The sequence below is a fragment of the Talpa occidentalis genome, unplaced genomic scaffold (assembly GCF_014898055.3).
Source record: "Talpa occidentalis isolate TD23 unplaced genomic scaffold, MPIMG_talOcc4v2.1 talOcc4.13, whole genome shotgun sequence".
NCBI classification, from domain to species: Eukaryota; Metazoa; Chordata; class Mammalia; order Eulipotyphla; family Talpidae; genus Talpa; species Talpa occidentalis.
In genome coordinates, this window is record NW_023601322.1 from 79,006,998 (window position 1) to 79,022,353 (window position 15,356).

The 15,356-nt window shown below is 40.5% G+C and overlaps 1 protein-coding gene across 2 annotated transcripts in view; it reads left to right on the top strand.

Annotated features, from left to right (window-relative positions):
• Positions 1–8,702, top strand: part of ALDH7A1 (aldehyde dehydrogenase 7 family member A1) — an 84,310-nt gene extending 75,608 nt beyond the window's left edge. For both annotated transcript variants that reach the window (XM_037509432.2, XM_037509431.2), the window contains 2 exons: positions 7,083–7,158; positions 8,482–8,702. In XM_037509432.2, coding sequence (XP_037365329.1) covers positions 7,083–7,158; positions 8,482–8,536 — 131 coding nt within the window. In that variant the 3' untranslated portion in view covers positions 8,537–8,702. The remainder of the gene's footprint in view (positions 1–7,082; positions 7,159–8,481) is intronic.
• The last annotated feature ends 6,654 nt before the right edge of the window (positions 8,703–15,356 follow it).

Genomic DNA, 15,356 nt, shown 5'->3' on the forward strand with positions numbered 1-15,356 from the left:
TTTGGGTTGTTTCCAAAGCTTAGCTATTGTAAACAGTGCTGCTATAAACATAGGGGTGCAGGTGCTCTTTGGAATTGATGTTTCTGTGTCCTTTGGGTAAATACCTAGGAGTGGAATTGCTGGATCATATGGAAGCTCTATGTTTAGTAGGTCCAGAAATCTCCACACAGCTCTCCACAGTGGTTGGACCAGTTTGCACTCCCACCAACAGTGCAGAAGAGTTCCTTTTTCTCCACACCCTCGCCAGCATTTGTTGTTGCTAGTTTTTTTAATATGTGCCATTCTCACTGGTGTAAGATGGTATCTCATGGTAGTTTTGATTTGCATTTCCCTGATGGCAAGTGATGTTGAACATTTTTTCATATGCCTGTTGGCCATTTGCATTTCCTCTTCAGAGAAGTTTCTTTTTAGCTCTTCTGCCATTTTTTGACTGGATTATTTTCTTTGTTGTTGCTGAGTCTCATCAGCTCTTTGCAGATTTTTGTGATCAGTCCTTTATCATTAGTGTTGGGTGCAAAAATGTTCTCCCAGTTGGTGGGGTTTCTCTTTGTTTTTGTTATTGTCTCTTTTGCTGTGCAGAAGCTCTTTAATTTGATGTAGTCCCAGCTGTTTATCTTTGCCTTCACTATCACTGCTTTGGGTGATGTGTCTGTAAAGATGTCTTTGATGTGCAGATCACGTAGTGTTTCGCCTATATTTCCTTCTATATATTTTATGGTTTCAGGTCTTATGTCTAGTTCTTTAATCCATTTTGAGTTGATTTTTGTGTATGGTGTGAGGTAGTGGTCAAGCTTCATTCTTTTGCATGTAGCGACCCAGTTTTCCCAGCACCATTTATTGAACAAACTTTCTTTGCTCCAATGCATAGTCTTTGCTCCTTTGTCAAAGATTAGTTGACCATAAATCTGTGGATTTATTCTGGATTTTCTATTCTATTCCATTGGTCTGTATGTCTGTTCTTGTTCCAATACCAAGCAGTTTTGATGATTATGGCTTTGTAGTATAGCTTGAAGTCTGGGAGTGTAATGCCTCCATTCCCTTCTTTTTTTTTCAGGAGAGCTTTGGCTATTCGGGGTTTTTTGTGATTCCATAAGAATTTCATCAATAATTGTTCTATTTCTTTGAAGAATGACATTGAAATTTTGATTGGAATAGCATTGAATCTGTATATTGCTTTTGGAAGGATGGCCATTTTAATAATGTTTATTCTTCCAATCCACGAGCAGGGGATGTCTCTCCATTTCTTTGTGTCTTCTTCTATTTCTTTTAACAGTGTTTTATAGTTTTCTTTGTATAGGTCCTTTATCTCTTTTGTTAGATTTATTCCCAAATATTTGATTTTTTTTGTTTCAATAACAAAAGGGATGGTTTTTTTGATTTCTTCTTCTTCAGATTTATTGTTTGTGTATAGGAAGGCTACTGACTTTTGCGTGTTGATTTTGTATCCTGCCACTTTACTGAACTGATTGATGAGTTGAATTAGCTTTTCTGTGGAGTTTTTGGGGTTCTCTATGTATAATATCATATCGTCTGCAAATAGTGATAGTTTGACTTCTTCTTTTCCTATTTGGATTCCTTGGATGTCTTTCTCTTGTCTTATTGCCCTGGCTAGGACTTCCAGTATTATATTGAAAAGCAGTGGTGAGAGTGGACATCCTTGTCTTGTTCCAGATCTTAATGGAATTGCTTTCAGCTTTTCACCATTGAGAATGATGCTGGCTGTTGGCTTGTCATAGATGGCCTTTATGATGTTGAGGTATGTTCCTTGTATCCCAAGAATTTCAAGGGATTTTATCATGAATGGGTGTTGCACTTTGTCGAAAGCTTTCTCAGCATCTATTGATATTATCATATGGTTTTTATATTTCTTTTTGTTGATGTGTTGAATAACGTTGATTGATTTTCGGATGTTAAACCATCCTTGTGCCCCTGGAATGAATCCTACTTGGTCGTGGTGAATTATCTTATGGATACATTGTTGGATTCTGATGGCTAAAATTTTATTGAGGATTTTTGCATCAGTGTTCATTAGGGAGATTGGCCTGTAGTTTTCCTTTTTAGTGTTGTCCTTGTTCGGTTTTGGTATTAGTGTAATGTTGGCTTCATAGAACGTGTTTGGTATTGTCCCTTCCTTCTCAATTTTTTGGAAGAGTTTGTGAAGGATAGGCACTAATTCGTCTCTGAATGTTTGGTAGAATTCATTTGTAAATCCATCAGGTCCTGGGCTTTTGTTTTTGGGGAGGTTTTTGATTACCATTTCAATTTCGCTAATTGTAATTGGTCTGTTTAGGTGTTCTATTTCTTCTTTATCTAGCTTTGGGTGATTGTAGAGTTGTAGGAATTTGTCCATCTCCTCTACATTATTAAACTTATTTCCATATAACTGTTCATAGTAGTTACTGATTATTCTTTTGATTTCTGCTGTGTCCGTTGTGATTTCTCCTCTTTCATTGATGATCCTGTTTATTTGTGCTTTCTCCCTTTTTTCCTTTGTGAGCCTGGCTAGGGGTTTGTCTATTTTATTGATTTTTTCAAAGAACCAGCTCTTGGTTTCATTGATCTTTTGGATTGTTTTTTTAGTTTCAATTTCATTTATTTCTGCTTTGGTTTTTATTATTTCTTTTCTTCTACTGGTTTTGGGGTTTTTTTGTTGCTCTTTTTCTAGATCTTTGAGCTTCGAGATTAGGTTGTTTCTTTGAGTTCTTTCTTGTTTCTTGATGTGAGCTTCTATTGCTATATATTTTCCTCTTATTACTGCTTTTGCTGCATCCCATACATTTAGGATATTGGTGTCTTCCTTGTCGTTCAATTCAAAAAATTTTTTAATTTCTTCTTTGATCTCCTCATTAGTCCAGTGGTCTTCCAGTAGTGTGGTTTTTAATCTCCATGAGGTAGGAAAGTTCCTTGCCTTCTTTTTATGGTTTAGTTCTAGTTTGATGCCTTCATGGTCAGAAAAGATGGTTGGTATGATTTCAATCTTGGTGTATCTGTTGATGTTTGTCTTGTGCCCCAGTATGTGATCGATCCTGGAGAATGATCCGTGTGCGCTTGAGAAAAATGTGTACTCCGTTTTTCTGGGGTTTAGTGTTCTATAGATGTCTGTTAAGCCCAATTGCTCTAGGTCCTTATTTAGAGCTTTGGTTTCTTTACTTATTTTTTGTCTTGTTGATCTATCCATTGTTGATAGTGGTGTGTTGAAGTCTCCCACTACGTATGTGTTTTCTCTGATGTCTGTTTTCAGAGAAGACAACAGTTGTCTGATATATTTTGGTGCTCCTTCGTTTGGTGAGTATATGTTAATGAGTGTTATTTCTTCTTGAAGTATTGTCCCCTTGATCATAATGTAGTGACCATTGGGGTCTCTTTTTATCTTTTTGAGTTTGAAATCTGTTTTATCTGATATAAGTATAGCTGTTCCTGCTTTCTTTTTTGGCCCATTTGCTTGTAGGATTGTTTTCCATCCTTTGACTTTGAGCCTATTTTTATCTTTTGTAGCTAAATGTGTTTCCTGGAGACAGCAAAAGGTTGGGTTTTGTTTCTTAATCCAGGCTGCAACTCTGTGTCTTTTTATTGAAGAGTTTAGTCCATTTACATTTAGAGTTAATATTGATATGTTAACATCTGTATTTGCCATTGTGTTTGTCTTTCCTTTGATTTTATTTATTTATTCTTTTAATAACTTTTTTTTTTTGGCCTTCTTTCATTGTTATTCGTCCCTCTGAGGTTCTGGCTTTAGGACTCCTTGTAGTATTTTTTGGAGTGGGGGTTTAGTTGCAATGAAATTCCGGAGTTTCTGTTTGTCTGGGAAGGTCCATATTCTTTCTTCAAAGAGGAAGGAGAGCTTTGCGGGATAGAGTATTCTTGGTTGGCATCTGTTTTCTTGGAGTCTGTTGACTATGTCCCTCCACTCTCTCCTTGCCCGTAGTGTTTCTTCGGAGAAGTCTGATGTCAGCCTGATTGGCTTTCCTTTGAATGTTATCTGTTTCTTCCCTCTTGCCAGCTTCATTATTTTTTCCTTGTCCTGGATTCTTGGGAGCTTTACTATTATGTGTCTTGCTGTATTTTTTCTTTCGTCGTGGAAGTTTGGTGTTCTTCTTGCTTCTTGTATATCAATTTTCAGCTCCTTCTTCACATTTGGGAAGTTCTCTTCAATTATCTCTTTGAATATTTTCTCTGTTCCTACTTCTCTCTCCTCTCCTTCTGGTATTCCTATAACTCTTATATTTCCTTTCCTCATGGAGTCAGATAGTTCCCGAAGTCTTTCTTCATTCTTTTTCCTTCGTACTTCTCTTTCCTTTTCTGTTTTGGTTCTTTTTATTTCTGTGTCTTCAAGAGCACTTATTCGTTCTTCCATTTCATCAATTCTGCTTTCATTGCTTTTCCCAGAATTCTTTAGTTCTTCCACTAATTCTTTGATCTCCTGCATTTCTTTTACTTCCCTCTTTAGGGACTCAATTTCATTCTTCTGATCGTTGATTATTTTTCCCTTATCATTGTTTTCCTTTATGACTTCTGTCAGTTTTTTAATCACGGCAATTTTAAATTCTCTTTCTGGAAGGCTCAGAAGTTCTTCCAAGTTACTGTCGTTGCCATCTGGGGGCTGGTTTTCTTTTTGTGGTGTGCTTTTTCTCTGGAGAGTTGCTAGGTTGCGTGTGGTTCTTCTCCTCCCTACTGTCTGTTTTCTAATTTGCCGTATGCGTTGGGACACTGTGTTGTTGGGACTGGCCGGCATCTTGGGTGGGCTTCTCTTCTCCCCTCTGGTTCCTCCTGGAGTCATCTGTCAGTTTCAAGCAGTCTTTATTGGAGAAAGGTCCCTGTCCTAAAATGTCAATGTGGGGACACACTCCCCTGTGCGCCTGGTCTGCCCCGGTGGTGGGTTCCTGCTCCCCCTCTGGGCTTGGACTGCAGGCCAGAGGGGGTCTGGCGTGGGCGAACTTCCCCCGCTCACCTCTGGCTCCTGAGGAAGCCTTCTGCAGGTAGTCTTTACTGAAGAAATGTCCCTGTTCTAAAATGGTGATGTGGGACACACTCCCTGCGTGTCCGGTGTCAGGCACACTCTTCTGCGTGCCTGGTCTGCCCTGGCTGTGGGTGCTCGCTCTCCCTGTGGGCTCAGACTACTTGTTCGGAAGGGGCCCGGTGTGGGCTAACTCCCCAGCTGGCCACTAGCTCCTTCAGGAGCCTGTGCTGTCTACAAGTCGCTAGGTGGCGCCAAAGATCTCTCCTAGAGCCCTTCTTGGGGAGCTGATTTTCCACGCCGTGGGACAGGGAGCAGAGCGGGGATGGTAGGGTACACCTCAACGGCTTTGGGGTGCTGTGTCTGCCTTGTGCCCCACCGTCGTGGGGAACCCACGCCCCTAATTTCGTGCCCCGGGTCTCAGTTCCAAAGCCCTCAGTTCCAGGACGCGGGCTGTAGCCCAGTTCAGTGGCGCGGGAAGGGCGCCTTTTGCACTGCTCCCGTGCCTGGGCGCCTGGTTCCTGCTCACTCAGGGAGGGACCTTCACCTCAGTGAGGACCTCCGCGCCTCCCCGCAAGCCTAGGTCGTCTCCCAAGCCTAGGTCGCAGGCGCGGGGACCTGGGCAGCCGCGATCCTGGTCTGCACTTGCTTTTCAAGCGCGCCGAGCGCGCCGCTATCCGCGCAAGCTTACCGGCAGCCCGGGCTGTGTGCGCGTCTCCCGGGGTCTTTGTTCTTCTCTAATGGCGCCAGGAGCCGTTCGCTCACCGCCGCGGCGAATCCTGCAGGGTTCTCCACAGCTCCCGTTCACGGGGTGTGATGGCTGAAATAGTTCCTTTCCACTCACAGTCCCGCTTACTGCGTCCGTTTTTCTTGTTGGCCGTTTTGGTTTGTTGTTTCCTCCTCTCTGCGGGTCGGAGAGTGCCGCCTCTGTGGGCGGGGGAGGGGAGCAGGGTTCTGCGCTTCCCTCCCTTCTGGTCCTCTTTTATGGCAACTTTCTTCTTTGGGCAGTTTGCTGGAGTCACCCGTTTATCTTCCGTGTCCCAGTTCTCACTGGGACCTGCCGCTTTTCCTCCCTATTCACTTTTTTTAATGGGAGATCTTACTCGCAGCGTCTCCTCGCCGCCATGTTGCTCCGCCCCTCATCCAGGAGATACTCATTTTTATTTGCAAAGTGGACATAATAAATACCTGTTAGATAATGTGCTAAGTTTCCTTTTAATGGGCCCTGCTTCTGTTTTCTCTTAATAAACTTTGCATTCTTAATGCATAAACTTAGTAATAGTTAAAAAGCAATTCTTCCTAACAATCAGTATTTAGTATTTCACTTATTAAAAATGATGCAACAGGGCCTCCCTGTTGGTGCAGTGGGTTGAACGCAGCGCTGTGAAGCTGTCTGCAGTTTACACGGTGCTGGTTCGATTCCCGGCCAGACAGGAGAGTCCCACATGGCGCAGCAGACCTCTCCTGCCTCACCCACTGCTCCCCTCAGCAGGTCCTTCTGCATGTTCTGCTCCCTGCTCTGTCTCTGGTAGATTCTCTTACCCTCCCACACCTCTGGCCTGTACCCCAGTGCTTGTATAAATAAATAAATCTTTTTTTAAAAAAAAGATCCAACTTATAATAAAAACAGACTGCTACACACATGTACCCCAAATGTGCATTAACACCTGTGAAAGTTTAAATAATTAGTGCATTTTTTTAGCGCAAATAATACAATTACAATGGACTTTCCTTCATTTCTGCCTTCACAGTTAGTTTTAAACATAAGTATAATAAGTCTTACAATGGAAACGGCAGAGCTACCCACATTTTCCTCTTCCTCCTTATTTGCTATAGTTAACTGCTTTGAGAGTCTTACCAAAAGAAGAAGTAAATTTGTCTTTGAATTTACTCTATTTTTCTAAGGAGTGTGCTTTACCTGTTTTCTCTTTCAGTTGTAATGAATTAACCCTCTTAAATCCTCCCTGTCTTCCACGATTTATAATAAGACATTGTCTTGTGGGGTAAGATCCAGAGGATACCAGGTATAAACTTCTAAGGATCTTTTCCCAGGGAGTCTCAGAAAAGGTGCTTAATTCTTCTAGCAATAGGTTGTGACATCTGTGAAATGTTGTGTATATTTCTCTAGGTGGAGAAAAGCATACTGGTGGTGGCAGGGAGTCTGGCAGTGATTCCTGGAAACAGTACATGAGAAGATCTACTTGGTAAGAAAACGCTTTGAGTTTGGGCTTAAAATTGTTGAAAGCACTTCTCCACTCTTCACTTTCTTCTGTTGTGTATAATGTTTTACAGCAGTCCCCTCCCAGAGCATCAGTTTTAAGCTATTATTTCTCTACCTTCCTTGTCTAACTTCAGTTAGTGCCCAGGGCCCAGCTGTGAACCATCTTGTTGGTGGCTATCTAAGGGCTGGCATAGGAACAGCATACTCAGGGGTCAGCCAGCGGGAGAAGGTAGAAGCGACTATCCTTTTAGTTTTTTCCTCAGATGCAGTTGCCACCCTTGCAGACTGTAGAAGGCAATAGAAAATGGAGGGAGGGGGATGGTAGGCAGGGGTCTGTGGGCTGGCTGGCAAACTGGGGGATACCAGCTCAGAATAGTGAGCATGTCCCTTGGATGTGTGTTAGCTCATTGCACAAGCACACGGGTAGTTGGTGAGAAAACCTGCTTCCAAGAGATTTGGACTAGAAGTTGTTTCTTTTGCTTGTAATTTGTTCTTTCCTTTTGGGGGGAAAGTTTTCACACAAGTGCAGTGAAATAGAGAATGTGGGGTCAGACCCACGTAGTGTTATATTGTAACAAGAACATGGAATAAGGAACCCAAGACACACCCTGGTCTCTTTCACTGCTTCCTACTACCTCTTTAACCTTGGATGAGTTTCTCAACCTTGGTTCCTGAGAATCTCAGCAATTTACATCTGTGAAGAATTTCTGAGATTTTTTGGCTGTGGCTTATTGAATCTCAAAAATGTATCCATTCTCTGCCCGGTTCCTGGACTTTGAAGTCATTTTTTGTTCCTGGTATATTTTTTGTGCACTTGAGATTTAGAGTAGCAAAAATGTGTAGCTATGGCCTTTCTGGAACCATTTAAAGGGGATGATTTTTTTTCTCAGGAGAAAAGCCATGTGACTAGTTAATAAGGGCACTTTTGTTTTTTAAATTATTATGGTTTCTATCAAAATGGGAATACCTGTTTTCCTGCTAATTCAATACCAGTTGGTGGGCAATAATTAAGAAGTAAAGTTATTGTCTTTATTTTTGTGACTTGAAAACTATGTATAAAATGTATGATACAACTTTCCAGATTTCCCTATTTCTCTCTTCTCTCCCTTGTTTTTTCTTATATAAAATTGAATCTATACTAACATTGTTTTGTATCCTAATTTTTTTTTCCTTCAATTTTTTACTTGGGCACGTCATCTTGTTAATATATACAGGTCTTCTATACTTTTATAATGGTATAAAAATATTCTGTGTTATTATATATGTACTACCCTTTATTAAATTTTGTTCATTTTTCCTCCCTTAGTACCATCAACTACAGTAAAGACCTTCCCCTGGCTCAAGGAATAAAGTTTCAGTAAAGGTGCCTTAAATTGACTTTCTTGTTAGGTATTCTTGCCCCTCTTTCTTCTGAAGAACACAAACTTAATATTTGCCCTGAATAAATTCATCTTTGTGACTGTAACAGTGATTAATTCTTTATATCCTGGAGACTTACTAAATAAAACTTTCCTTTTTTTAAAATAAAAATAAAATTGTCTTTGTATAGCAATATTTGATAAAATATAGATTGGGTAGATTTTGTTACCAGTAGTACTTAATTTTTAAGAAAAGTTTGATTATTTTACAACTTAGAGGAAAATACTACATGCCATGTATATGCTGTGAACTTGGAAAAAAATAAGAAGAAAATAGAAGCCTTCTTAGTAGGTACAGGAATATCTTCTGAACAAGTCAGGAATGCTGTGATTACTGATTCACATTGCCCTCCTCAAGCAGGAATGGAAAGGGCGTGACTGAAAGGGACTTGCATCTTTTCTATGTAGAGGACCATAGCACATTATCCATGACTTGCTCTGTTTAAAGTGATTGAGCGACTTCATCATTGTGGGAACTTCTCCTGCTCATGATGGCATGTATCACTGTAGAAGGGATTGGTGGGGTAGTGTAGATTTCGCCCCTGCCCTGGACCCTGCACCTGCTGAAGATTTTGCTCATGCAGAATACTGAAAATGTATCTGGATTTGTTATGCAACCTGCAGCCTTTTTTTTTTTTTTTTTTTAAAGATATGCTTTTGCAGTTGCCCTGGGATTTTTTTCTCAGAGAATAGCCACAGTGTGTGTGGCAGCTTGTTTTCACAGTAAACTTTATCTTTATTGAGAGTCTTCCTCCTCTGACAAGCTGCCCAGGAGACTTGCAGGTGGTTCAGCCCAGGGCCTCTGTCACGCTAATAGTTTCTTGCAGTACTCCTGTTGTTCTGGCAGTCTGCACTCCCCTCCTGGGAGCAACCACCAGACCCTACTCCAGTTTGTTTGGACCCAGACAGAAGCCTTTGAAGATGATGGTATTTGCAGACAACATGAGGAATCAGGATGTATGGAGAGATTTGGACAACTGGCAGAGCTTGAGATTTATTTGTGACACTGAGAGGCAAGCAAATGAACAAAACGAGGCAATAATAAATTTTTCAGGAGAGGAATGGTATGCTCCTGTCAACCTTACTAATCAAGCCAAATGCCTATAATAAATGTATGTTGGCAGAAAGAAGTCAGGGGTGATGGTAGGTGAAAGGTGAACAGTTCTTCATGTGATGTAGTGGAGAATCAATAATGCCTAATCTTACAAAAGCAAGGAATAGCAACATAGGTTTATGAAAACAGGGAGGTAAATTCCAAAAGAATCATTACCTCAGAGGAGGGCAAATGGGGAGTTGAAGCCTGGAATATAGGAGAGATTGCAGTTTTTCATGATTAATTTTGTAGAATTATTTGGCTTTTTAAATTAAGAGATTGTATAATTTTGATAAATATTGAAACCAAAAAAGAAGAAAATGATGTTGGAGAATCAGGTATTTTGGGCCCTATATTTCCAGACTCTCCTCCACCCCCCCTCCCAGCACACATACATGCACACTTGTATGCTACTCAGTATTGAACTAGGGACACCTCAGTAACTCCTAGGTTGATTCTAGGAGGAGAGTCAAATTTTCCTCTCTTTTCAAAGTTCAAATAGACCACATTATGCTTTCTTGTTTATGTGTGTGTATATTGGGGATTGGGGGCTGCTTAAGACAATCTTATAGTTTGGGCATTAACTTTAATAATATTGACAGGGTTTTTCCTTTTGGGTTATGATGTAATGTATTCTAGCCCTTTTTTGGTAAGTGACTGTAATACTGTCTGAAGAAAGTAAAGTACTATTTCAAACATTTTCAGGAATTGTAATAGGCAGTTTTCATTTTATAAAATTGCACAGGGTTATTTTTGAGAAAAATAACTTTCTTATGTCCTGTGTTTCTCCAAAATTTTAAATTAATGTTCCCAAATAGAAGCTGGATCATTTACATCTATAATTTCTCTCCAATTTGGCATTTAAGAGACTCCATTCTTCCATATCTGCTGGAGACACTGGCAGAGTGATAGTGATTTGGAATAATAATCTCTAGTACACTGGGTAGGTGGGTAACTGGGATCTTTCATTTTAGGTATAAAATTTGAATAAAATTGATTCTGAACAGATCTTCCTTCAAAACAAATCAGCTTTCTCAGTGGACTTTCTGTGTCATCATGTTCATTAAAAATTTTTTTGCTTTGAAAGTGGTCTTCTTTGGTCTAATATACTGACTTAACAAATAAAAGTTACTGATTAGTCTTTTCACCCAAGTTTAAAATGTGCATTTGTATGTGGTTCCTGGCCAACCGTGTTAGGGTCTGAGGCCCTGCACTGCAGTTTGCTGGTTGCACTGAGTCCCTCGTGACTGCCCTGCCTCCCTTTGTGCATCCCCCGTTGCCTGTACTCCAGCCCCTGACCTCCATTGTGACAGTGAGTATCTGGTTGGTGTACTAACTTCTGCCTCTGCAGTGAACCCTAGCTCTTTGTTTTTTTTTTTTAAAGATTTATTTATTTATTTATACAAGCACTGGGTACAGTCAGAAGCGTGGGAGGGTGAGAGAATTCACCAGAGCCAGAGCGGGGAACAGAAAAGGCAGACTGACGAAATACATTGCTGAGGGGAGCAGCGGGTGTGGCAAGAGAGGTCTGCACGCCATGTGGGACTCTCGCCGGTGGCCCGGGATTGAACCGGCCCTGCAGAGGCTGCGGGCAGCTTCACAGCCCAGCACTCAACCGCTGCACCACCGGGGAGGCCCAACCCTAGCTTTTTGAAGGATCTTGCTGAACTCCAGGCCCTAGAGAGAAAACACAGTCAGGTGAACCCGGGATCCTGGTGGTTTCATAAAAAGGAGGTGATGTCTTTGGAGGCAGGTGCTCCTGATAAAGATACCACACAGTGGAGATACGAAAGTTTTCTGGAAGGATATCAGGTTCTATTTATAGTTTTTCCAATTTGAATTTAGAAGAGTTATGAATATTTCCCTTGTTTTAAAATTTTATGTATTTTTATATTCAAATGGGCAGGTTTATTAGAAAAGAAGAAAAGGAAAGGATGCTTGCACAGATATAAGTGGACAGAAAGAGCTGCCTCTGAAAGGGACAGGTTTGCTAAAAGGCCTGCATAGACACAGGTGGGCAGTCTTGGGAGAAGAGCCGCCTCTACTGCTTTGCAAAGGGAAAAGGTTAGTGAAAATAAACACCTGTAGAGTCACAGGTGGGCAGGAAGCTGCTATTTTTTTATTTTAAAATTTACCCTTTTTAAAAAAGATTTATTTATGCATACAAGGGCAGGGTTATAAGCCAGAGGTTCGAGGGTGTGTGTGTGTGTGTGTGTGAGAGGATTCACCCAGAGACAAAGTGGGGAGCAGAGCAGGTAGATCTGAAATACATTGAGGGGAACAGCGGGCGCGCAAGAGAAATCTGCTGTACCATGTGGGTTGCTCCCTGGGCAGCCAGGGATTGAATTTGCAGTGACTGGTGATAGCTTACAGCGCTGTCTTTAACCCTTTGCCACCAGGGATGCCCATTTTAAAGTTTACTTTTGCAAATATTTCACATGGTTAAAAATTCAAATGGGACTCTAATGCATATAAATACAGCTCACTCCTGCCCACTCTCCCCCACTACTTCTTCCCCTCACCTTTTCTACGTTATCTTATTGACCTCCATATTTCTAAAGAGTTTAAGATTCTGCTATTTTTTTCAATTCATCATTTTAGTTATTATCTGTTGACTTTTTTTCTTTTTAGGTCAGGTGTGTCCTAGGCAATATTTGTTTTTGTTTTTTTTTTAATTTAATTTTCTTTATTTGCAGTTTTTATAGTTCTGGGATTTATTTTGGGCTAGGGTATAAGAAATGGATATAACTTACTTTTAAAAATTATGGCTACCCAATTCTACTTGGTAATTGAGTACTACTGAGGAATTGTCTTTTTTTTAAATAAATTTTATTTTTATATTCCCCATACAATTACAATCCCCTTATTTTGACCCCAATCCCTCCCCTCCCCGCCCCCCACTCCCCCCATAGAGTGTCTCTGGTTCATAGTTTTTTGTTGATTTTGATTATCACTTTCTTATAGTTATTCATTTTCCTGGTCCCTTATTTAAGTTTTCTAGATTCCTGCTATGAATGAGACCATCCGGTATTTTTCTTTTTCTTTTTGGCTTATTTTGCTGAGCATGATCCCTTCCAGCGCCATCCATGTTGCTGCAAATTGCATATGTTTATCTTTTTTGAATGCTGAATAATATTCCATGGTGTATATGTACCACATCTTCTTGATCCCGTCATCTATTTTTGGGCATTTGGGTTGTTTCCAAAGCTTAGCTATTGTAAATAGTGCTGCTATAAACAGGGGTGCAGGTGCTCTTTGGAATTGATGTTTCTGTGTCCTTTGGGTAAATACCTAGGAGTGGAATTGCTGGATCATATGGAAGCTCTGTTTAGTAGGTCAAGAAATCTCCACACAGCTCTCCATAGTGGTTGGACCATTTTGCACTCCCACCAACAGTGCAGGAGAGTTCCTTTTTCTCCACATCCTCGCCATATCTGTTGACTTCTTGATGTTGTAGGTGAAGATTAACTTTCTTATCACTTCCCCAAACAAATCTCTTATCTCTATACCTCTCATCTATTAATATCACAGCTTTTGACTAAATTTATGATCATCATTTAATTATGACTGTGCAAAGACAGGGGCCAAATTGCCCTTTAAAATCACATCTACTTATCTATCTTTTATTTTTCCTGGAGTTAATAATTGCCATCATGTTGCTTAATTTGATCAACTTTTTTCCTCCCTCTTTTCTCTTGTAAATGCAATGTAAGAGTCACCATCCCAAACATTTTAAAGTGTGCTTTCAGTGGCATTCAGTACATTTACAAAGTCGTATATTTGTTACCATATAGATGCATAACATTTTTATCATCCCAAAAGGAAACCCCATACCTGTTAAACAGTCATCTCTATTTTTTTCCCTATCCCTAGGCCACCACCAATCTGCTTTTTGTCTATACATTGCATATTCTGGATATTTCATACAAATAGAATATCTGTTACTATTTTTCACATTCCTGAATTTTCCCTGTCACATGCTTATTAATACTTCCCAGTTTCCCAGGAATCAGAGTTTTTTGTGTTCCATTTTTTTTGACCCCAGTTTGTTTTCATTCTTTCTGAAATCAACTCTCCAAGTGCCCTTTGTCCTGCTGCTTCCGTTTGACTGGCCCCTCTGTTATTGTACAAGTGTTGTCTGTGTTCTTTCGTATTAGTCTCTTGTGTCCTAGATCGTATGTTTTCCTTTTTATTGCTTTATAGTCTTGCTGGAGCATATCCTGCAGAAGCTCCCTGGGAATGACTGTTTTGGAAGAATTTTTTAAAAATCTAAAGGGGGAAGGACTTGATCCCTACATAGAATGGAAGATAGGGTATAGAATTCTGGGTTTAAAATCAGACTTTTTTTCCTTTGGAAGGGCCCACAATTTTTTTTATGGTGTTGTCATTTTAGTCCTTTAACCCATTTGGAATTTTTTTTTTGGTGTCTGTTATGATTTGATCCATATTGGTTTCTCCTTCAAATATTTAACTAATTCCTCCCACTTCAAGTTTGATTTTACCCTTTATCACTGATGCCTCTTTTTTAAATAACATTCTATTCTTATGTATATCAGGATTGTTTTTTGGTTGTGTGTTCTGATTCAGTGTTTGGTATGTGTGTGTCTACATATACATACACTAGCCGTTTAATTCCTGTGACCTTGTAAACTTCTTTTACTAAATTTAACCTGAGAGTCCTATACATAGTATCTGTGTGATCTTCAGAAGGTAAGGTAATCTTTGAACTTGTCTGTAATATGGGGGATAGCACTTAGGCTTTGTTACAAGCTGCAGAAACCATTTCTTTCTCTTTTTTTTTTAAGATTTATTTATTTATGCATATAAGAGCTAGGTACAGGCCAGAGGTGAAGGGGGTGAGAGGATCCACCAGAGACAGAGTGGGGAACAGAACAGGCAGATTGACTGAAATACACTGCCAAGGGGAGCAGCAGGCGAGACAGGAGAGGTCTGCCTCTCCATGTGGTTTCTCCCTGGCCTGCCGGGGATCGAACTCGCATTGCAGAGGCTGTGGACCACCTCACAGTGCCGTGCTTAACCCCTTGCGCCACCAGGGAGGCCCCAGAAACCATTTCTGCCTCTAGTAAAAGTTGGGACACATGCTGATCAATCTTCCATTCTCCAGTGTTCTCTCTCCTGCAATGCATCCTTTGGGGCTGTCCTCTGTGGAGTGCATGTGGAATTTCTTTGTCCTCTGAGTTGTGACTGTTTGGTCAGTAGCAGAAAATCAGAGCAGACAGAGGTCAGAGTATTATTTCCTCCCTCCCTCCCTCAGCAGTTATTGTCAGTAGTCTTTCTCCTTCCCTCCCCCCTCCCTTCCTTCTCCCTTTTGTTTTATTTTTTATGACCACAGACCCTATCATCATGTCTTTTCTGCTCTGGCCATATAGGATTCTGCTAATACACTCCCTTCTCTTGCTTTTTAGTCTGCAAGCAGAAATGGCATTATGTTGATGCTTCCTGAGCTCATCAGCTTCTTTCCTGGATTTCTTAGCTCTAGGGATCTAGCTTGATAGAAGGTAATAACTTTTGTCAGGACACCACAGTTTGAGCTAGTGAACTCCAACCATTTTTAGGGGAGAATCTAAAGATTCTTTACTCAAAATCAATATTTGAAGAAGAAAGCAATTGGTTTACCATAGATACTGGCTTGGGGAAAGCTGTATACCT